General features: G+C 39.7%; 1 protein-coding gene across 1 annotated transcript in view; it reads right to left on the minus strand.

Annotated features, from left to right (window-relative positions):
• Positions 1 to 11,586: 11,586 nt before the first annotated feature.
• The window catches only part of HSD17B12 (hydroxysteroid 17-beta dehydrogenase 12), a 168,507-nt gene continuing 155,186 nt past the window's right edge, over positions 11,587 to 24,907 (minus strand). Inside the window, exons 10-11 of the mRNA XM_050758246.1 lie at positions 13,331 to 13,480; positions 11,587 to 13,053 (exon numbers count right to left, since the gene is read on the minus strand). Coding sequence (XP_050614203.1) covers positions 12,949 to 13,053; positions 13,331 to 13,480 — 255 coding nt within the window. The 3' untranslated portion in view covers positions 11,587 to 12,948. The remainder of the gene's footprint in view (positions 13,054 to 13,330; positions 13,481 to 24,907) is intronic.

A 24,907-nucleotide genomic window follows, 5' to 3' on the forward strand; every position in this document is an offset into this window, starting at 1 on the left:
GGTATAGATGGAAGTAGATGAATTGGGACAGAACAGGAGACAAAACCCATGAAGGGGAATCATAGCAGAGACCTTCTGCATAAAGCCGGGACCCAGGAAGGGGCTACACGTGCAAAGGATGAACCAAGGAAAAATTAAACAAACAAACAAACAAAAAAACAAAGGAAAAGAAAAAGAGAGAAAAAGCCCAAAGAGGAAAACAGCAAAACAAAAGAAAACAAAAAAACCCTTTCTCTCTTGAGTTTAATTCAGGGTGAGGGGGGAAAGTCTCCCCCAGGAATTCATGGTGACCCACGTCTTTACATAGGTGTGGGGACTGAACTAACTCCATTTGCCCAATGCTCTTCCCCATCCATCAAAATATAAATAGATAAATAAATACCCAACACACAACAAAAACCCAGCAACTGTGTAAGCTGAGAATTTTAATTTAAAGATCAAAATTGGTAGTGTCGCCATGGCTGATGCAAACAAACATGAATTCTCCCATGAAGAATTTACATTTAGGGCCTTGAATAATTTGCATATAGTTATAATGAGCATAAAGTCACACACATACATACACATCATGAAAAATACAGGGGAATAAAGCACCATTAGCAAGAGTCAGCAGAAACAATAGAAATATTTGTAAAGATTATTGGATTACTGGAACTATCAGATACAGAATATAAAGCTGCTTGATGTGTTTACATAAATAAAGGAAAACACTTAAAACATAATTATAGTTCATAACTACCAAATAATGCATTTTTGAAAAACATCAAAATATAATAATTAAAATTGAAAACTTAATGGAGCTTTTGCTTTTTGGACATAGCAACAGCAAGCCATTACTCCACCATAACTTATAAGTACATTATATCTATTTTTTTCTTTGAAGACACTGGAGACCTATGTAAACAATGACTTAGCTTACCTAAAATTCTTAAGAAGGAAAAACATTTCCTGAGTGAGCTGGCCATATTGTTCTCTGAGGACATTTTTCAAACGTGATAGCTGAGGACTGGGCCTGCTAATAGTACTGGAATCTTTACTAGAGGAAAGAGAATCCAACAGACATTTTGACAGCCATTGGGATGGCATGCTGGATTGGAATCTAGAAAATCCCACAAATGCATGGCCAGTTTGCCCTATGGGGCATTTGCTGAGTACTAGGGCAGCATGGAAGGGTGGAGGGTGGGGCTGGGAAGACAAGAAAGACAAGGTAAAACCTTTCATAGTCTTTTTTTTTTTTTTTTTTTTTTTTTTGAGACAGGGCCTCACTCTGTCACCCAGGCTGGAGTACTGTAGTGCAATCACAACTCACTGCAGTCTTGATCCCCCAGGATTAAGTGATCCTCCAGGCTCAGCCTCCTGAGTAGCTGGGATCACAGGCATGCACCACTACGCCCAGTTAATTTTTGCATTTTTACAAGAGACAGGGTTTCACCGTATTGCCCAGGCTGGCCTCGAATTTCTGGTCTCAAGCGGTCGGCCCACCTCAGCCTCCCAAAGTGCTGGGGTTATGGGTGTGAGCCACAGAGTCTGGCCCCTTTCATAGTCTTGATATGCTTGGAAACAAAATTCTGAGAAAGACAAGTCCACAATAAACACATGGCAGGCCTCATTCTGTAGACATTTGAAACTATAGAGCACTGAATCTAATCAAGGTGGCTTCCTAGCCCTAGCTCAGTTCAATTCCTAATGAAGTGACGAGTTCTTACCCTACTCAGCAGGGAAAGGGCAAACCCTCTATGGAGGAAAATACGATCAACTTCAGTCTTTATGGTTCTTTAAAAATAGAATGTCTGCCGTACACTAAAAAAAACTATGGAACATGCAAGGAAGCAGAAAAATGTAACTGATCAAGAGAAAAAAAAAACCACAGAAGCAGACCCACAGATTATCCAAATGTAAAAGTAATCAGACAAGGACTTTAAAACAACTATCGTGGAAAATTTATGAAAATAGAGGAAAAGAACAAAATGTGTGAAAAGGGAGAATTTTAATAGAAAATTTGAATTTACTCATTCATTTTTGAGATGGAGTCTCACTCTGTCACCCAGGCTGGAGTACAGTGGTGCCATCTCAGCTCACTGCAACTTCCCCCTCCTGGGTTCGAGTGATCCTCCTGCCTTAGCCTCCCGAGTAGCTGGGGCTACAGGTGTGCACCACCACACCCAGCTAATTTTTGTATTTTTAGTAGAGACGGTGTTTTGCCATGTTGCTCAGGCTGGTCTTGAACTCCTGACCTCAGATTATCCACCTGCCTTGGCCTCCAAGAATTGGAATTTATATAAAAGAATTAAATGAACATTCCAGACATGAAAAATAAAATACCTGAAATTAAGAGCTCATTAGATGGATTTAACAGCAGAGTATACCCTAAATTTAGTAGGATTCGTGAATTTGAAAGATACATAGTAGAAAATAAGGAAAACTAAGCTAAGCTAAACTGTTCTTACCATACGATCCAATAATCATACTCCTTAGTCTTTATGCAAATGAGTTTAAAAAAACTTTTGTCCACAAAAATACTCACAAATATTTACAGCAGCTTTGTTTATAATTGCCAACACTGGAAGCAACTAAGATGTCCTTCCAAAACTGGAAGCAACCAAGATGTGAATGAACAAAGTGTGATACATCTGTACAATGCAGTATTATTCAGTGATAAAAGGAAATGAGCTATCAAACCTTAAAAAGCCATGAATCTTAAATGCATACTGCTAAGTGAAAGGAGTTTGTCTGAAAAGGCTACGTACTGTGTGATTCCAAATATCTAAGATTCTGGAAAAAGCAAAGCAGTAGAGACAGTCAAAAGATCAGTGGCTGCCAGAGGATTGGGGATGGAGGAAAAGAGAGGGATGAATAGGTGGAGTATGGGGGAGTAAAACTATTCTGACATTAAAATGGCAGATACATGAATGCATTTGCTAAAACCCACAGAAAAGCATGGCACCTAATGTAAACCGTGTACTTAGTTGTTAACAATGTAACCATGTGAGTTCATCAGTGGTAACAAATGTACCACACTAATACAAGATAATTAATAGAGAAAACTCTAGGGTTAGGGAATTCTATACTTGCTGCTCATTTTTTTCTGTAAACCTAAAACTGCTCTAAAATACAGTACAATTTATTAATTTGTTTTTAAAAAAGTTAATAGAAACTATCTAAACCAAAGCACAGAGAGGAAAAAAGAAAACCGTGGAGACTTCCGGCAGTATAGCTAAGAAATCCTAGATTCCAGCTAAATTAGAATAAACATGAAGAGTGGCCACAAATACCCTAGGTATGCTAGTGAGAAATTATCTGTATTTCTCCTCTGTTCTCTGTAGAAATTTCAATTTTCCCCATGCTGTCTTATCATCTAGCTGATACTATACTGAATCCCTACCTAGGAAAATGCAAAACAAATAATTAGCTCAGGAGCCAAACTCCTGCATAATTAATCTGTTACCACTCTATACATTTTTAATGCAAGGTTGAATTCACAAGATATAAATGAAATTCTCCAAGGACAAGAAAACAAAACAAAAGGGAAAAAACCCTGAAATCAGAACTTGAGGCAGTGAGCAGTAAAAGAATAGGAAATCAGTGGTCGCCCCTTGGGGATACTGGCAAAACCCACTGAAATCACTAGAAGGTAAGAGAACCAAGCCTGAGACTCCCGCACTGGGGTTAGAGCAGTGCCAGCCTGGTAGCAGCTCCAGGCTGGTGAAAGCAACAAAAGAAAGTCAGTATCTGAAGAAGAGCATCCCAGTATAGCCCTCAGAATTAGCTTCCCCAGATTAAAATAAAACAAACAGGACTTCAAAATAAAAACACCAGCCCGGTGCAGTGGCTCACATCTGTAATTCCAGCACTTTGGGAGGCCGAGGCAGGTGGATTGCTTGAGCCCAGGAGTTCGAGAACAGCCATGGGCAACATAACAAGACCCCATCTCAAAGGAAATACAAAAATTAGCCAGGCACGGTGGTACCCACCTGGAGTCCCAGCTACTTGGGAGGCTGAGAGGTGGGAGGACTGCTTGAGCCCAAGAGGTCAAGGCTGCAGTGAGCCATGATTGTGCCACTGCACTCAGGCCTGGGCAACACAACATGACCCTGTCTCAAAAAATAAAATACCAAACAAAGAAGAAAAGTAAAGCGCTTTGAGTGATAGCCACCAGAAATACAATGGGTTTAGACTCCTAAGAATTTAAGATATTGGTATCATCAGATGTGGACCATAAAATACCAATGTATTACATAGTTATGTAAACTTTTAGCACTATATTTTAAAAATGAGCAAGTATTAAAAACTATTAGGACTGACCAAGCAGGTTTAAGTGAGAACCAAACAGACTTCCCCCTCCGGCCTCCCAAAAGACAGGGTCTTGCTCTGTCGCCCAGGTTGGAGTGCAGTGGTGCAATTGTAGCTCACTGCAGCCTCAACCTCCTGGACTCAAGTGATCCTCCTGCCTTAGCCTCCCAAGTAGCTGTGACTATAGGTGAGCACCATCACGTCTGGCCAATTTTTAATTTTTTTTGAAGAGATGGGAGTCTTACTTTGTTGCCCAGGCTGGTCTTGAAAACCCGGCCTCGAGGAATCTTCCCACCTTGGCCTCTCAAAGAGCGGGGATGACAGGCATGAGCCATTGTGCCTGACCCCAAATAGAACTCTTTAAAATGAAAAACATTTTAAATTAAAATTATAGTGAATGGTTTTAACAGCAGAAAAGACAGGAAAATTAGAGAAATGGAATATATATGTGAAGAAATGATGTGGCATGCAGCTCAGGGAGACAAGGATGGAAAGTATAAATGTAAGATTAAAAGACAGAATGGGCCAGGCACGGTGGCTCACACCTGTAATCCCAGCATGATTTGGGAGGCCGAGGTGGGTGGATCATTTAAGGTCAGGAGTTTGAGACCAGCCTGGCCAACATGGTGTAACCCCATCTCTACTAAAAACAAATACAAAAATTAGCCAGGATGGTGGTGGGTGCCTGTTGTCCCAGCTACTCGGGAGGTTGAGGCAGGAGAATCGCTTGAACCCACGAGGCAGAAGTTGCAGTGAGCTGAGATTGTGCCACTGCATTCCAGCCTGGGTGACAGAGCAAGACACTGTCTCAAAACAAACAAAAAAACAAAAAACAGAATGAAGACTTGACACTTGTAACTTGAGTCTCAGATAGAGACAATGGGATAATGCCTGATAAATTTTCAGAAATGACAAAAGGCATGAATTCATAGATATAGGAAGCATACTGTAAACCAGGTAGGATAAATAAAGAGTTCCACACTTGGACACCTTGGCATGAAACTGAGGAACACCAAGTCAAAAGGTATCATAAAAGAGGCCAGAGATACATCACCTACCAAAAAAAGTGGCATACTGATTTCTGAAAACCAATAATGGAAGCCAGAAGTCAGTAATATGATCCAGTATTTCATTAACTTTAAGTTGCCATCAATGCTAAATCACATCACTATTTTACACAGCATCAGTAAAGAAAAAAAGTAATGTCAAACTATGATATGCACCAGAATATCTCAAATGTAAGAAGTAAAAGTATACAAGGAACTTGATAAACAGGTGGTAATTTATTTGATACAAAAATGTGTATAAGATAAAATTGTCTAACTTATGGGGTTTTAAAAATCAGAGGTTAGGCCAGGCACGGTGGCTCACACCTGTAATCCCAGCACTTTGGGAGGCAGGATTACAGGCAGGTGAGGTGGATGGATCACCTGAGGTCAGGAGTTTGAGACCAGCCTGGCCAAAATGGTGAAACCCCATCTCTACTAAAAGTATAATTAGACAGGCATGGTGGCACACACCTGTAATCCCAGCTACTCGGGAGGCTGAGGCAGGAGAATCGCTTGAATCCAGGAGGCGGAGGTTGCAGTGAGCCAAGATTGTGCCACAGCACTCTTGCTTTTGAGCGAGACTCCATGTCAAAATAATAATAATAAAAATCAGAGGTTAGAATATTGGCCTACAGTAGCATGTAAGTAGGGAAGGGTTGATCAGGCTTATGATGTTCCAAAGTCCATTATTATTAAAGAAGGGGTTATGATACCAGATAACTTTAGATTGTATTGAGTATGCATTGAAAAAGTTCAGGAGTAAACACAAGAAAAATATAAATAGAATGTAAAACTTCAAACCTAGTACAGAGGGAGAAATGGAATAATAACAATAATAAAACCAAACAGTCAATCAAGAAGTAATGGAAAAAACACATGAAAGAGAAACAAATAGTACAAAATAACATGATAGAAGTCTTCATGTTTTAAGAATTATAATAAATGTAAATATAAATGTATAAACTTGTCTACTAAAGGGTAGAGATGGCCAAATGAAAAACCAAAATCCAGGTTTATTTGACTTACAAGAGACAAAACTAAACATCAACACGTGGGAAGATAGGAGGTAAAAGGATTGAAAGATATATGCTAAATACCAACCCAAGTTATATTGAGATCACAGAAAACAGATTTTTTTTTTTTTTTTTTTTTTTGCTAAGGCAAAAAGCATCAGCAATAAGGAAGTCACTACATAACAAGAAGAGTTCAACTCACCAGGACAACACAAGAATTCTAAACTTCATTCACTCAATAGAATGTACAAAGTTAAAACTGATAAAGCAGGGGAAATTGGCAAATCTACCATTATAGTAAGATAATTCAAAATACCTTTACCAATTATTAATAGGTCAGACAAAAGTTAGTAAAGATATGAAAGATTTGAACAACACAATTAACAAGCATTGCCACATATGTAGAAAACAACAATTAGAGGCCAGGTGCCTTGGCTTACGCCTGTAATCCCAACACTTTGGGAGGCCAAGGCCAGAGGATCATTTAAGACTAGGAGTTCCAGACCAGCTTGGGCAACACACCCAGCTACTCAGGAGGCTGAGGTGGGAGGATTGCTTGAGCCCAGGAGGTTGAGGCTGCAGTGAGCCAAGACCGTGCCATTGTACATGCCTAGGGGACAGAGTGAGACCAGTCTCAAAAAATAAAGAAAAAATAAAAATAAAGAAAAATAAAGAAAACTAAGAACAATTAGGAAGCATATGTGAAACACTTAAAAAACTGGCATACCATGGGCGGGTGCAGTGGCTCATGCCTGTACTCCCACCAGTTTGGGAGGCCGAGGTGGACGAATCATGAAGTCAGGAGTTTGAGACCAGCCTGGCCAATATGGTGAAACCCTGTCTCTACTAAAAATACAAAAAATTAGCTGAGAGTAATGGCGGGTGCCTGTAATTCCAGCTACTCGGGAGGCTGAGGCAGGAGAATCACTTGAACCCGGGAGGCAGAGGTTGCAGTGAGCTGAGATCGTGCCACTGCACTCCAGCCTGACGACAGAGTGAGACTCTGTCAAAAAAAAAAGAAGAAAGAAAGAAAGAGAGAGGGGGGGGGGGGGAGAGAGAGAGAGAGAGAGAGAGAGAGAAAGAGAAAGAAAGAAAGAAAGAAAGAAAGAAAGAAAGAAAGAAAGAAAGAAAGAAAGAAAGAAAGAAAGAAAGAAAGAAAGAAAGAAAGAAAGAAAGAAAGAAAGAAAGAAAGAAAGAAAGAAAGAAAGAAAGAAAGAAAGAAAGAAAGAAAGAAAGAAAGAGACAAACAATAAAAAAAGTGGCCATACCTGGACATAAAAAAAAACTTCCAGCTAGGTGTGGTGACTCATGCCTGGAATCTTAGCTACTTGGGAGGCTGAGGCAGGATTCCAAGAGGCAGGTGTTCAAGATCAGACTGGGCAGCATACTGAGACCACCATCTTTAAAAATAAAAATTAAAAAGCCAGTGCCTATAGTCCTAGCTACTCAAGAGGTTGAAGAGGGAGGATCACTTGCAAGAGCCCAGCAGTTCAAGGCTGCAGTGAGCCATGGTCACGCCACCACACTCCAGCCTAGGCAACAGAGGGCGACCCTGACACTAAACAAACAAAACCTCTAGTAGGTCATACAATTTACATTTGTGTTTCCTAGGGCTGCTGGAACAAATTATCACAAACTCAGTGGTTTAAAACAACGGAAATTTATTCTCACAGTTCCCTGGAGGCCAGAAGTCCAAAATGAGTATTACTGCACCAAAATCAAATTGTTGGTGGGATGCTTCATCCTCCAGAATTTCTAGGAGAAAATCTGTTCTTTGATCATTCCCTTTTTTTTTTTGGCTACTGATATTCCTTGGTTTGTGGCTGCATCACTCCAATCTCTGCCTTCATGATCACATTGCCTTCTCCTCTTCTGTCTGCAATCTCCCTGCCTCTGATTAAAGACGCTTGTGATTGCATTTAGGACCTACCTAGATAATTCAAGAAAATGTCCCCCTCTCAAGATCTCCAATTTAATTACATCTGCAAAGACCTCATTTCCATGTAAGGTAATATAGGGTTCATGGATTAGGACCTGATGTCTTGGGGGCCATTATTCAGCCCACTGCAACATATATTTATATACTTGTGCCTGGATGAGTTCTCAGTACACTAAATGTCTTAACTTCCTCTCAAACAATATCCGACATTATTTCCATTTTTCAGATGGCAAAGCTGAGGCAGAGAAACGTTATAATAATTTGCCCAAACTTTATCTTTTTTTTTTTTTTTTTTTTTTTTTTGGGATGGAGTCTGGCTCTGTCGCCCAGGCTGGAGTGCAGTGGCCGGATCTCAGCTCACTGCAAGCTCCGCCTCCCGGGTTTACGCCATTCTCCTGCCTCAGCCTCCGGAGTAGCTGGGACTACAGGCGCCCGCCACCTCGCCCGGCTAGTTTTTTTTTTGTATTTTTTAGTAGAGACGGGGTTTCACCGTGTTCGCCAGGATGGTCTCGATCTCCTGACCTCGTGATCCGCCCGTCTCGGCCTCCCAAAGTGCTGGGATTACAGGCTTGAGCCACCGCGCCCGGCATGCCCAAACTTTATCATACTCACATGTTCTTTGACCACATGCAATTAGTTAGAACCAACAACAAAAGCTTTTTTTAAATTTTCTATTCTGAAATGATTCCAGATTTACAGTAAATCTGCAAAACAGTACAAAGTATTCATATACCTCCACTTAGATTTTGCAAAGGTTAACATCTTACCCCATTTACTCTACCATTTTCTCTCTATAATTTTTCCAAAACGTTTTGTGATTCAGTTGCATATACAATATTGTTAACCCTAAACGCTCCAGTGTCTATTTCCTAAAAATCAAGGACTTTTTCAAGTAACCATGACGTTATTATCAAAATCAGGAAGTCACACTGATATAATGCTATTAATAATTTACAGACCTTACTCAAATTTTACCTGTTGTCTCAAAAATGTCCGAAAGAACAAAAGTTTAAAAAATGCTTTCTTGACCAGGATCCAGTCCAGAAACACGTGCTGCAGGTACTTGTCACGTCCCTTTAGTCTCCTGAAATTTTTGACAAGTATAGGCTGGTAATTTTGTAGGATATTCCTCATTTTAGCTTTTTCTGATATTTCTCTCTACTATGTTCATGGTATGCATTTTTGGCAGGAATATCACATAATTAATGTTGTGTCTTCAGCACATTTTATCAGGATTCACAAAATGTAAAATTGTCTTATTGACAGTAATATTAACAATACAAAAATTTTTTTAAAAAGAAATACATTTATAAAACTCTTAAGTCTGTGCATTTAAAATACTTTAAAATAATTAACAGGTCAAATAAATCATAATGTAAAGATATAAATGGAAAATCAATAAAAATTTGGATATACATGTTTGTATATACGCATACACTCAATCATGGGGTGAAGCAAAGGATATAATTCAAATAAACTCAGATACTTACTAAAAATCGAAAAAACCTTGAACATGAATGAGTTAAATGTCCAATTTATGGAACGAGAAAAACAACAGAACAAACCATCAGAAAGCAGAACATAAAAGAAAGAATGAGGTTGGTTCTTTAAAAAAATAAAATAGACAAACTTCTGGTAAAATGGCCAAGGAAAAGAAAGAAGATACAAACAGTATCAGAAAAGGAAGTATGCGTATCCAGGAGAGGTTTAGAAATAAGAAAATTCCTTAAGCTACTTTATGCTAATAAATTGTAAAATGGGTAAATGCTTAGTTTTTCTTTTCAAAATTTACTCAAGTAAAAAATAGAATTCCTGAATAGTCTAATTACAGTGGTTAAAGTTTTCCCACCAATAAATACTAGGCCAGACAGCTTTATAAACTTTTAACAAACAGATCATTCCAATCTTTTACAAATTCTTATGGAGAACAGGAAAATAGGCAACACTTTCCAATTCATTTAATGGAGTTACAATCTTGACACCATAAACTGACCAAAAAAGTGTAAAAAAGGCAGGCTGCAGCCCAATTTCATATAGATGCAAGAATCCCAAGTAAAATACTTGAAACAAACTGATTTCAGTAGTGTATAAAGATAATGAAATATAACCAAGAATGGAGAAGTGATTCTTGTCTACTCTAGTCTTTCTGTGTTCAAATCGTTTTTTTTTTTTTGTTTTGTTTTGTTTTTTTTTTTTTGAGATGGTGTCTCACTCTGTTGCCTAGGCTGAAGTGCAGTGGCACAATCTTGGCTCACTGCAACCTCTGCTTCCCGGGTTCAAGGGATTCTCCTGCCTCAGCCTCCTGAGTAGCTGGGACTACACCAGTCCCACTACACTGCACCACTGCGCCCAGCTAAGTTTTGTATTTTTTTAAAGGCAGGGTTTCACCATGTTGGCCAGGCTGGTCTTAAACTCCTGACCTCGTGATCGGCCAGCCTCAGCCTCCCAAAGTGCTGGGATTACAGGTGTGAGCCACTGCGCCTGGCCCATCTGTGTTCGAATCTTACCTAGTATGCATTAGAACATAAAATCAAGTCAACATAAAATTAAGTCTAAAATTTTTACTTCGCTATTTTGAAGGTTTGGAGTATACTGTTTTCTCTTTTAACATAATTTTTCTTTTCATGTGCCTAGAAAAATACATTTTTATGTCATCATCTTCACCCTTGAATGTCAAATACAAGTGGGTGCTTGCCAAGTTGAAGCAATCAAAGCCACAGCTTAGAAGTTTTGAAATTGTTAAGGGATTTTCCAGCCAGAATTATAACTCTTTTCTTTTTTTTAAGAGGGTCTTACTGTGTCAATAGGACTGGAGTGCAGTAGTCCAATCATAGCTCACTGTAGCTTCTAATCCCTGGGCTCAGGCAATCCTCCTGCCTCAGCCTTCCAAGTAGCTGGGACTACAGGTGCGTGCCACCACACCTGGCTAATTTTTTATGTTTTAATTTTTTTTTTGTAGAGACAAGAGCTTGCTATATTGCCCGGGCTGGGCTTGAACTCCTGGGCTCAAGCAATCCTCCTGCCTTCCTCCCAAAGCATTGAGTTTACAGGTGTAAGCCACTGTGCTTAGCCTACAAGTATTTTCTAACTGGGATAAAAGAAAAAGTATTTTATATACTTGCAAACGAATCCCTCCTCTATCTACCACCACTACCGACTACTACACCAAAACCAACTCACCAACCAACCAACCAACCAACCAACCAACATGTGAAAGCAGATACAATACCACCCACGTCATTGTGGTGTCACCATTTCTACAATAAAATGAGAGGAAAAAAGGGCAAACAATGTGTTTTTCATAAAGCTATGTTTATTCAATTTAAAGGACAATCTTTATTCTGAGATTACATTCTTCCTAATTTTAGGGGCTAAAATATATTTTCTTTTACATAATGATGCTGATAGCAGATGGTTATTTGTTTTTGCTTGTTTGTTTTTGTTTTATGTCCTTAGCTGGCAAAATTAAAAGCCAGAAACTAAGGCCCCATTTTTTCTTTTTTTTAATACAAATCTACAGGTGCTTAAAACTCAGAGCTTAGGAACCACAGCCTAGGTAAAGGCCAATCTTCTTGTTGCATATTTCACAGTATTGAATTCTTTCTTGGTGAGTTCCCCGTACAAGTTATGAAGCAGGATAAAAGTCAGCCTTATATTAAGTCATTGTAAATATGGCCTTAATTTCAATCACCAAATAAATGTATTTTTGTTGTATACCATGGTTACAGCATGTTTTATTAAAACTAATTATATCAGCACCTACCTACAGAGTATCAATTTAAAAATTATAATGCCATTTTTATGAAGTCATTACTTTCATAGGACTAGCCTGTGTCACATGTGTGATCAATATTGGTTAAATGCAGAAACAAAGAAGACTGGGTGTCCAAGCAAGCCACTTTTCTGGGTCAGGGTTTCAGTGGTACCATAGATGGGTGCCAGTCTCAATGTGCACTTTGGCCCATTTATCTTTATAAATCATACCATATAGCTTTGATATTTACATACATTTAAACTGAGAAGAAATATGCATTATAAGAAAGCATAGTTTGGTGGGTTTCATGTGTCAGAAATAACTCCATATTCACAATTATTTTCACGTCATTAGCTACCCTTGATAAAGAACAATTCCATATAAATGTACAAACTGGAAGATAATTTTATAAAACCTTAAAGAGATCTTTGTAAATTGCAGTGTGTCTGCTTATAAACAAATCAAATCAATCTCCATTTCTTCAAAGTGTCAAACACAAAAGAGTAGCTGGACATTGGTTTTTATAATCAGCTTCAGAGAAAATACAGGAATAATGGTCAATGGCACTTTGAAGCAGATAAAACTGCCGAGTTTTATGTTTGAGTCTATCATTCTGTGATTTGCTATAATAGTATTTCTTCCTATTAGCTGTTCTCAACAATATTCTATATTCATTTGATATGAGCATTTATATTAAACTTCAAAATTACCTCTGGTAGTATCCAGAATATATGTCAGAAACCCCTAAAAGCAACTTCTGTTTTTCTCTTAGTTAAGATAACATTTAGTCACGTTAATAACTATTGAAATGACAACTTCAGATTTTCAAAATCAGTAGGGTGCCTTGCAGTGAACGTGCATATGCTGGAGCATCTGGCCAAGTTACAATGCAGTTATCAATGCTTAGTTCTTCTTGATTTTCTTCAGATAGTGAGCCCGTGTAACCTTGTTCATATTCATGGCTATTTTCAAATAAATCCAAGAAGGCAGGTTTGAGATTATCCATCCCTAGGGAAACAATGCAAGAGATACGTAATTATAGCCTACAATTTGGGCTAAATTGAAGCATATGATTTAACATTTTATTATAGTGTTGTTTTTATTTAGAGGTAGATTGTAAAGTTCTTGGGTATACAACCATTATGATTATAACAGGACATAGATGTCTTGTTACTATGGCTGGACAATGTATATATGCTAATCTATTACATACTATCCTGTAACTCAATGGGAAAGAAACCCCAAGCCAGAAAGTACTGATTTGCGACTCAAACAATCTACCTACCATAAGAACATGGATCAGGTATCCATTGGTTCGGGATTGCAGGCCGACTGTTTTAATTGCAGACTTCACAAATGTCTCCGGAGTGGGCTTATCCAAAGTTGGCTTTCGGATTTTAGCCAGTTTTGTAGCTACGAAGTATGGCAGGACACTCTAGAAAGGTAACACCCGCCCCAGAAAACATGCCATTGATTAGTCAGGCCACAAACTCAGAATGTACAGGGGTGCTTGACTGCTTTTAGTGGCAGAAACATCTGTATCTTTACAGAGAGAGAAGAAAAGAGAAGTGGCTATCTAAAGCCAACGTGATAGAACATATGATACCATAAAACAAATTGTAACAAACCAATCTCTCCATAAAACAGAGTTTGAGACCAGAGAAAGTATTAAAAATAAGCAGAAATCTACCTTTTTGAATCTTTAGAAAGGAAAGCATTAAATAATCTAGATAGCACAGATTCAGGATAGGATATTTTTTCCACTTAGTAAACTGAACATTGAGACAGAACCACCAAGTAGGAGATGTTTGATACTTTACTCTCCTAACGGGATAATACCAACTTTCTCTATAATTCATGGCTAATTAAGTTTGTTCTGTCAGCTTTGATCCTTCTTAAACAGACATCTTATTTTCTCAGCCTTGCATTACTACTTTTCTTCCCTAGTTTCTCACCATTCTACTTCTGAGTTTTATGAAGAATTTTATTGATATAAAAGACAGAACCACCTCCCCTTTTCTTCTTTTTTAGAGGGAACACAGTCTAACAATATGGAAACCATTTGAGTAACTAAAAGACACCTGACTGGATGGGTGTGGGGTGACAAATCTGGACATGACCTTTAGAGGAACTTCAATAATGTTAGGTTCTTTATTGCTTATGCTTTCTGCATTTTGGATGTGATTCAACACAGAGTATAAGGAAACCTTGTTATAACAAGTCCTGAGTCATGATACAAGAGATCCTTCCATAGTTTGAAATAACCTGGGCATGGTAGTTCAACAAAGGGTGAATGTATTGTTTATCTCACATGTGTGAAGTATCATTGCAATGATACTTCTTTTCTTTTTTCTTTTCTTTCTTTCTTTCTTTTTTTTTTTTTTTTTTGGCAGGGTTTTGCTTGTTGCTTAGGCTGGAGTGTGGTGACACGATCATAGCTCACTGCAGCCTTGACCTCTTGGGCTCAAGTGATCCTCCGGTCTCAGCCTTCTGAGTAGCTGGGACCACGGGCGTGCAACTCCATGCCCAGCTAATTTTAAATTTGTTTGTAGAAGGTGGCGGGCGCCTGTAGTCCCAGCTACTCGGGAGGCTGAGGCAGGAGAATGGCGTGAACCCGGGAGGCGGAGCTTGCAGTGAGCTGAGATCCGGCCACTGCACTCCAGCCCGGATGACAGAGCGAGACTCCGTCTCAAAAAAAATAAATAAATAAAAAATAAATAAATAAATAAATAAATTTGTTTGTAGAGACAAAGTTTCAACATGTTGCCCAGGCTGGTCTCAAACTTCTGGGCTCATGTGGTCCTCCCACCTCAGCCTCCCCAAGTGTTGGGATGACAAGCGTGAGCTACCACACCTGGCCCAATGACACTTCTATTAAAGAAAAGGAATGGTTCTAACACATGGTGGTCAAAATCTTAAAAGTTCAATCAAATTGAGATCTGTTCCATTCTATGGATTTGCTTCATGCTGAGACCTAGAAAGAGTGGTCTCATATCTCTGGATTTGTGTGTATGTGTGTGCTTTGCATTTTTCCCACTCCAAAGTGTAAGTCAAGGAATGCAACCCACTCTCCTTGACAGGTTAGATGAAACCTCAGCCTCCCCATTAGAACCAAGAACCCCAGATGGAGTGCTGTCACTCTCCATCTTTCTGTTTCCCTGTCCCTGCAGGCATGAACTCATACTAAGTAAACCAATTTCACTGAAGTACTTCAATATTTGAGCCAACTTTGATTAGGTAACTTTTGATTTCTGAGAATTTGTTTATTGGGATTATCACTATACATTTATCCCTCACTTAGCAAAAAAAATTTTTTTTGTCAAATCTTTTAAGAACCATTTTGCCACAAGGATATAGTCTATGAGAGCACATGCTATGGTGAGATCTCAGACTCAGACCGAGTAGGAAATGCAGAGTTCAATGAGGCTCTCACAATGGGTCAGTAAAGAAAAGGTTATTCCCCAGAGCAAAGCTGAGTAGTAAGGAAAAAACGAGTATATGCAAATACTCTGGTCTCACATAATGAAGGAACATAAGCAAACCATTTCTCATTTCTATGTGTTAGGTTTAAAGGTCACAAAATAGTGAAGATTTAAAAAAAAATCCCAAATATAGATCGCAAGCCTGCTAAAGGTATTGTAAGATTTTAAGCTTCTAGAGGTAGAGATGGTCCAATCATTACACTTCTCAATTGCATTATAATTCTTTGTTCCTTTCTTCCATCCTTTCTGCCATCTTCTTCCCTCCCTTCATAGGTACATGGTATAAATTGGACTTCTTTGATCTTGTAGGAGAACTAAGTTGCACTGCCTGACGGAACCACTTGGTGGTGCCACAAGTTAACTCTTCATGCAGCTAAACCACAGAGATAGTCTAGAGAACCCCCAGATCAAGGGGTGGGGTCAAGAGAAGCATACTCAGGAATTCCAAGTTGGGTTATGTTTTTCCAGCTAAGAAATGTAAATTCTTTTCTAGAAAGGATATTTATTTCCACAATGGTTTAAAATCAAGGCAGTTAACAGTTATGGCCTAGTGGAGGGTTCAAAGATGAAACAGCATTTGAGCTAAGTCTTAAATGAAGTGCAAGAATTTGCCTGATTGTAAACAAATAAGGGAACAGCAGGAGCCAAGAAACGGAGCCACAGAAGAGCATGATGTTTTTCAGGGAACTGCATAGCTCAGGATGGTTCAAATGCTGGAAATGTGTGAAGAGTGGCAGGAGGGAGGCAAAACGGTACAGAAAACTGAATCCATTCACCAGGCTGTGTATCCATTTCTAGAACACAAACTCCATGAAGACTTGGTCATATTCACCACTATATTTTTAATGCTTTAGAACAGTACTTGGTACATAGCAGGGACACAATTAATATCTATTGAATGAGTTGGCAAAAGACACTTCATTATGGACAGCACTGAAGAAGAGTACTGGGGTCTCTTTCCACTGCTATGATCCAGAAAATTAATTACACCAAGAAGTTGATAATATGAACATTCGAGCCAAAATTTTAGAATTTCTGAAGCATATATAAGACCACCTATCTAAACAGGCATACTTATTGCTACTTGCCAATGATTTAAAAATAAATATTCCAAGTTATGTGAAGGTAAAGAAATATCTTAGATATCAAAAAGCCATCTAGGTACACCCTTAAACTGTTAAATAAAGCCCAAAAAGTGGCTGGGCGCGGCGTCTCACGCCTGTAATCCCAGCACTTTGGGAGCCCGAGGCGGGCGGATCATGAGGTCAGGAGACCATCCTGGCTAACACGGTGAAACCCCATCTCTACTAAAAATACAAAAAATTAGCTGAGCGTGGTGGTGGGCACCTGTAGTCTCAGCTACTCAGGAGGCTGAGGCAGGAGAATGGCATGAACTCAGGAGGCGGAGCTGGCAGTGAGCAGAGATCACGCCACTGCACTCTAGCTTGGGCGACAGAGCGAGACTCCGTCTCAAAAAAAAAGAAAAAAAAAAAAAAAGAAAGAAAGAAAAAACCCCAACAAGTGATAATTAATTGATTTATTCTGCTTACTCAGGAAAACATTATGGGAAACAGGTCAAGAAGATACTCATACTTTTATAGGAAACTGTGGGCAGAACACATTTTTCAAGTTGCTCAAGCTCAACAATTTCCCATTACAAATACTGCCAGCTCAGAAACAACCTGACCTTGAGAGCTGCAGGTGTGGGCAAGTATCCTGGTCTTCAGATTTAGAATTCCCAAATGGCAAATAATTAATTAGGCCATAAAGCATAGCTGTTGGTGCTTCCTTGCTTAGCCTATTTAAAAAAATAAAAATAAAAAAAAATAAAATCACTGGAGACAACTTGGTATCTTTTTTTTTTTTTTGAGATGGAGTCTCGCTCTGTCGCCCAGGCTGGAATGCAATGGCGCCATCTCGGTTCACTGCAACCTCTACCTCCCTGGTTCAAGCAATTCCCCTGCCTCAGTCTCCCAAGTAGCTGGGATTACAGGGGCCTGCCACCACACCCAGCTAATTTTGTATCTTTAGTAGAAACGGGGTTTCTCCATGTTGGTCAGGCTGGTCTTGAACTCCTGACTTCAGGTGATCTGCCTGCCTCGGCCTCCCAAAGTGCTGGGATTACAGGCGTGAACCACCACACCCAGGCCCGACAACTTGGTATCTTTTTTCTCACCCACTGGAGAAGCTTGCTTAGATAACTGGACTTCATAGTACAATTCAGGGGTGCTTGATTCAGAAGAGGAATGCTTATGGCCATGGAGTAGTGGAAAGAAAGATGCCTGAAACTGCATGGCAGTATTGAAGAATCAGGGATTGAACCTTGGAACTTAACATGGTAGGGCATCTTTCAGGTGTCATCATCTGTGTACTAAACATGCTTTTCAACGGAAAAATGACCAGAATATCACAAGACAATGACTTGGGAAAATGTAAACCCAGAAGACACCAGGGTCTAATATATTTGCACAGTATGAGATTTCAGACATGGTGTCACATCTGCCTTTACTGAGCATTAAATTCAACCGTGTAGCCAGCACACACTCTTAAGGCAGAAGCTGGGGCTCCTATGAAGAATATTAGGAAAACTTCTTTGCCTGAAATCTGTGTATTCATCTACTATTTCAGGTTCTGGTATACAAAAACCTAAATAATTATACACCTATATTCTAGTTTTGGAGTGTGTATTACTTTACTTGCAGAGCATGAAATTAGCTTTTCCACATAAAGGCCCTTGATTATCTACTTGGCAGAAACCCTTAGACTTTCTAGAAATTTCAGGAAAAAGGAATCGTTCTGATGGTACAGAGATCCCTGGTTACACAGCAATGAAAAGAGGCCCTGTAATAACAATACATATAAATCTTAGCATCAAAATCCAAAATGAAGGAGTTCAAAATATGGTGCTCTACACAAAGATCCTTGATAAATGTTGGCTGATAATCTTGTAAATAACCTACCTCCAAAGATGTGGAATTTGTATGTTAACGTTCAAGGAACAAAAAGAAAAACAGTGTAATCTCACAAAAGGCATTCACTTAACACTAAACTATTTCCTGAGCACCTACTAGAACAATGTTTTAGGCAATGGGAACTTAATGAATAAAATTCATTGTGAATAAAAACAGAGTCCCTCATCTTACAGAGCTTACATTTCAGTAGGGGGATATAGACCACAAACAAATAATAATAACAAAAAGGTGTACAGTATTGGCAGGCGATGATAAAAAAGGAAGATGAAAAAAATACCTGGGTAAAAGCTGATAGAGGCTGAGCCTGCAGATGGGTTCTCAAGAAAGGCCCCTTTGATGTGGTGACTTATAACCAAAGATCTGAACAGAGACGGAGTTGGCCAAAAGGATATCTGGGTGAAGAGCCTTTGAGACTGAAGGCACAAGTGCAAGGCCCTGAAGTGAAGGCGTCCTCAAGGTATTTCCAGAACCGCAAGGAAGTAGGAAGGCGGGGAGGGAATATGATAACGTGGAAGTTTGAAATCAGAACATTGAGGGTCATAAGAACTCATGGTTTCATTGTGAAAGAGATGAGAAGCCATGGGAGAATTTTTAGCATAGCAGTGAAGTAACTGGATTTTTTTTTTTTTCTTTTTTTCTTTTTTTTTTTCTGAGACAGTCTCGCTCTGTCACCCAGGCTGGAGTGCAGTGGTGCGATCTTGGCTCACTGCAACCTCCACCTCCTGGGCTCAAGCCATCGTCCCACCTCAGCCTCCCAAGTAGCAAGGACCCACAGGCACACACCACCATGCCTGGCTAATTTTTGTATTTTTTGTAGAGACAGGGTTTCACCATGTTGCCCAGACTGGTCTTGAACTCAGTGAGCCCAAGCAATCTATACGTCTCAGCCTCCCAAAGTGTTGAGATGACAGGTGTGAGCCACTGTGCCCAGCTGGATTTTATTTTAAAGAGATCACTCTGGCTGCTATAAGTAGACTGTAGGGGCTGTTAAACCACAATGGGTGTAGGAAGGCCAGATAGTAAGATACTGCAAAATGTCCAGGACAAGCTATGATGGTGGCTCAGATAGAGTGGTAGCAGTGGAGGTCATGAGAAGTAGTCAAATCGTGGGTATGCTGCAAGGATTTCCTAAAGGATTAAGTCTGGGATGTGAAAACAGAGGTGGTAGGGTAATAGGAAAAAAAAAAAAAATCAGCACTGGTTAAAATCAGACCAACTTGGATTCGAATTCCAGCTTGACCACTTACTAGTTGTGTGATCTTGAGCAAAACACTCAATGACTGAGCAACACCTCTTTGCAGACGGAGTTACTCACACCAAGACTGGTACATTCTCTACACTTCCCCATGTTCTTGAACATATCACTGTTTTTTAGTTTCTTCTCGAGAACATATCACTCTATACAATTGTCTTATTCGTGGATTTGTTTAATGTCTGTCTCCCTCCCGATAAATGTAAATTCAACCACAGCAGAGGCTCTGTCTGTCTTTTGCCAGATTATTCGATGCTTTCTAAATATTTCTTGACTGAAGACATGTGGAACATGATATATACCTCTAGTTTGGACTTACTGTGGGTATAATGTGTTTAATATCTGTTTTTTCTCTGTGTGCCTTCAGGACAGGGACTGGGTCTTATTTACCTTTGTTTCCTAGATGTCTAGCCAACGACCTGGTAAAAGCAGGCACAAGCTGTTTGATAAACTAAACTGACCTTAAGCAAGTTTCAAGACTCCTCTTTATTTTCATTTTTTTGAGACAAAGTCTCATTCTGTTGCCCAGGCTAGAGTGCAGGGGTGCGATCTCAGCTCACAGAAACCTCTGCCTCCCAGGTTAAAGCAATTTTTGTACCTCAGCCCCCTAGAGTAGCTGGGTTTATAGGCACGCACCACCACACCTGGCTAATTTTTTTTTTTTTTGGGAGAGATGGGTTTCGTCATGTTGGCCAGGCTGGCCTTGAACTCCTGACTTCAAGTGATCCACCTGCCTCGGCCTCCCAAAGTGCTGGGATTACACGTGTGAGCCCTCGCGCCCAGCACAGGACTCCTGTTGATCCTGTTTCCTATTTGTAAAATGGGACTAGGTTAATATCTGTGTAAAATGAGAAAACAAAGGTGAAAACATGGGCATATTGCAGATATCCAATAAATATAAGTCTCTTTCCTCTCTTCTTCACTCTTATATATCATTTCCCAGCTTGGAGTGTTTTTATCTCATATCATTTATCCCACTTGCTAGAAGGGGAGATTAAGGTGTAAAGTAATGAAGCAACTTTCTGTAGGTCAGATGATCACCAGGTGTTGAAGGCAGAACTCAAACCTTGGTCCACTGACTCCAAGCTCAGTGTCTTTTCTTCTCTGCCTCTAGGCACACTGATGACCAATGCAATTTTCATAAAACCACAGCCTGGACTGAGGACACTGTGACCATGCTTTAGCTGTGACTTTTCATCTTGAAATGATGAAATATACAGGCAGGGCTTCAGGGATTCTTTAGCATCAAAAATCTCTTTATGAGGCAGGTTTGTGAAGAAACATCACTGATGCTATATCTAGGGGAAATTTTGATAAGGGCCAAAATATTTGCACGGTTTTAGGTCTCCCCACAGATTGCTTCTTAGTGCAAGGGAAATAATGGTAATTATATGGCAGAGGAGTTGGGTAACACCTGGAGTGGGGGGGTCAGAAACATGGCCACCAATGAGCGGATGGATCTCGTGTGTCTCCCCGCATGAGGCCCTGAGGACACAACATCACATACATATGTGATATTTTGGCCGGGAAAGCATAACCCGAATCTTGCTTTTGGGTTTCTCTAAGGAAGCATCAAAGAAACCCCAAATGAGGAATGTATAATTAAAAAGGAGGAATACTGTACTCTTAAAAAAGTCACTGTCATAAAACATAAAGGTTTTAGATATATCCCAGGTTAAAGGAAACAAAAGAGACGGGACAACTAAATATAACACCTGATCATAGATTGCATTCTTTAGTGGAGGAAGAGGACAGGATGAAGAATATTATAAGACCAAAAATTGGGCACAAATAATACATTAGATAAAATTATTGTATCACTGTTAAATCTGAGTTGATAGGGGTATTGTGGTTATATATGAGAATATCCTTATCTGGTTGGGTGTGGTGGCTCACACCTGTAATCGTAGCACTTTGGGAAGCCAAGGCAGGAGAATCACTTGAGCTCAGGAGTTTGAGACCAGCCTGGGTGACAAAGTGAGACCCTGTCTCAACGAAAAATGCTAGGCTTGGTGGCATATGCCTGGGGTCCTAGCCACTCGGGAGGCTGAGGTGGGAGGATCAGTTGAACCTGGGAGGTCAAGGCTCTAGTGAGCCGTGATAGCTCCACTACACTCCAGCCTGGGTGACAGAGTGAGAACCTGTCAAACAACAAACAACTCCTTATTTTTCAGAAGTACACACTCAAGAATTTAGAATTGGAGGACCATAATGTTTGCACTTACTCTCCAACGATAAAACAAATGTGGTAAAATGTTAACAGTAAGTAAATCTAAGCAAAGGGCATCAGAGTTTTGTCTGCACTATTTTTATTCTTGTAACTTTTCTGTAGACTTGAAATTATTTCCAAATAATTTTTTTAAACCAGAAGGCTTATGAAAATTTTGCAGAATAAGAGTTCAAGAGGTATAGTTTTACGATTTAGTCTTAGTCTTAGCTACTTCCTGCTTGCTCCGTATTAACTGGTAGTCAGTACAGGGTAGACAGAAGCAGCCCAGGGCTAGGGCCCACTACTTAGCCAGTCAAATTGCTTATAATAATTTTGTCTTTTGAAAGACACAAGTGTCTTTTCTTTTGACTGGACTTTAATTATAAGGTAATGAGAACAAACAGTCCTCATCAACAGACTACACTTATGATAAGGTTTCCTTGAGAATGTGCTTCTCATCCTCTGTTCAAAATCAAATAGTCTCTCAGGCCCATCATTCACCTCCAGGGCATTTACATCACTTCTTGTTGTTATTGTGTTTTTGCATTTCCAGGAAATGATTATATAATGGCAAATCTGAATTCTTGAAGGCAATTTTAAATGATCTTATAAAATTATGGAAAAGAAGTTAAGAAGTTGAAGGAAAGATGGGGAGAGAAATGCAAAAGAAAACTACTAAGAAGTAATAGGAAACAATCTAGAATTTGAACAATATACCCTCTTCCTTCCCCAAAAGAGCAATCTGATGTACATTCACATGGAGGTAGACCTAAAAAGATAGCGTTCTTTGCAAGGATTAGAAAAAAAACGGAAACATAGCCACACAGCATTGGACTAGAAGTCATTCTGATAAACAGGCTGAAATTTCATGCACAACCAGAGTTTTCTGTGATGCCATGGAAAAGGCAGGTCTCCCGTTTACCACAAACAACAAGTGCCACCAGCAAGACTGTCTCCTCTCACATTCTCACAACTTGTTTCCCTCAAAGATCTTTTCTCCAGATTTCCCACCTACTAATCTGGTGGGACTAGAAGCTACTGTAAAAACACATTAGCATTTGTCTTCTGAAATATTTTATTTTGATGAACTTTTGTTTTTCTCTAATAATGAATTATAAACAGTCATTTCAGCCGTCATTGTGTTTTGTCACATGAATTCATTCAAGGTTTAAACTCTGAATGAATTTGATGAAAAAATAAAGACTCAAATGGTTGTGAGGGAAGGCACAGTCGTCATTCTGTGTGAATACATCAGAATGTTGAAGAAGAATAGAAAGAGAACCTCTTATTAATTCTGATCAAAGGGGCAAAAAAAAAAAATGTAGTCTAAATGAAGCTCAGAGTTAAAAATGATTGGCTTTTCTTTGGTGGTGTTTTATGCCCACAAATTTTTTGGACTAGGAGTATTTATCAGCTGATTCTGCCTTGTACTCCAGCCCACACATGTTTCCTGGGTGATCTTATTAAAATACAAATCAGATAATGTTGCTTTCCTTCCTAGTCCTCCAGTGGCTGCCCATAGGGTTTAGGATTAAATTTGAACTCCACAAGGCCATCTCCTTTCTTGCCACTCCATCGTCCTCCCCCACGTTCAGGCCAGAGTGGACATCCCAGTGTCTAGTACATGCTCTGCCCTCTGAAATGCTCATGACTGTTTCCTCTGTTGGCAACCCTTCCCCAACTCCTCTCCAGTTCTACTCACCATATCTTCTCCCAGCCCCATTTGCACCTGAGCCCTATGGCCCCTGTCCCTCTCTTAAGGCTTGGGCCACAGTTTGCCTGCCCTGGAAATCTTTCTCTCAGCCCTTTGGTGCATTTGGTTAGGCCTGCTTCTTACAGCGTCTGGTCACTCTGCTTATAGGTCAATCACCAACGGACCTTTTTAGGATTCCTGCCTAGTCACAATAGGTGTTTACAAACTATTCAGTTAATAGCGTGATTACAATTAGATTCATCAGAAAGAAAATGGTATACCATTGCATGGCATGTGATACCTTCCCACGAATACCTTCTCATGGAATGTAATAGCTTCTCACGAATGTTTTACTGGTTTCCTTGTCACTAAAATACAACATATTCTACATAGAACATTGGCGTTACTAACATTAAAACGACTGGTGTCAAGGAAAGAAGAAAAAGAGAGTACAGTAATTTTGTATAAAATCCAGGATTCTCGAAAACATGTCCTTCTGAATGAAACCTATACATATGGGAAGCTGCAAGCCGGAAATAACGCCAAGTGGCTATGACCTCTAAGGTTCCCTAGGATAAAAGCTCAGGTCAGGGTTTGGAGGAAGCAGGCTCTTAGTTGATCTTGGAAGATGAGGAAACAGTCATCCCTGCTTCCTCTCATTACCATTCTATCTCACAGTAGGTGATTCAGCTCCCACCAGTATCTACTCAATAAAAAGGTTTAGAAGCTACATCTACATGACATTTAGGCCCATCTTGATGGTCTACAGGCATAAAGGAGGAAATGGAACTAACCAACCAACCACCTTCTGGTTCTATCACTCCCTGAGCACAGATGGATCCAGAAAGTATTCAGTGCTGACCTACAGGCCTGCAGCAAGTAGTCCAGTGTTTAAGGACAAAGGCTTTAGTGCCAAATAGACCCAGATTTGAGTACCAGTTCAACACGGGCAAGTGGCTTACCCTCTCTAAGCCCCAATTTCTGCAATCAAAAATAATAATAGTCATCATCACACCATCATATGGGATTGTTATGAGATACAGTGAAATGATACATATAAAAGTGTTTAGCACTGTACCTGAAAAGTATCCACTCAAATATTCACTATTATTATTTTGATCGATCATTTGGGGCTTCAGGGTACAAAAAGTGAAATACTTGCCTCACAGGAACGGAAGCCACAGTAAACACCAGACATGCATAGAGGTGGGGTAGCTGATGGGCAGGAGCAGGAAAGAGGTACAAATTGCAGCT

The sequence above is a fragment of the Macaca thibetana genome, chromosome 14, assembly GCF_024542745.1.
Source record: "Macaca thibetana thibetana isolate TM-01 chromosome 14, ASM2454274v1, whole genome shotgun sequence".
Lineage (NCBI taxonomy): Eukaryota > Metazoa > Chordata > Mammalia > Primates > Cercopithecidae > Macaca > Macaca thibetana.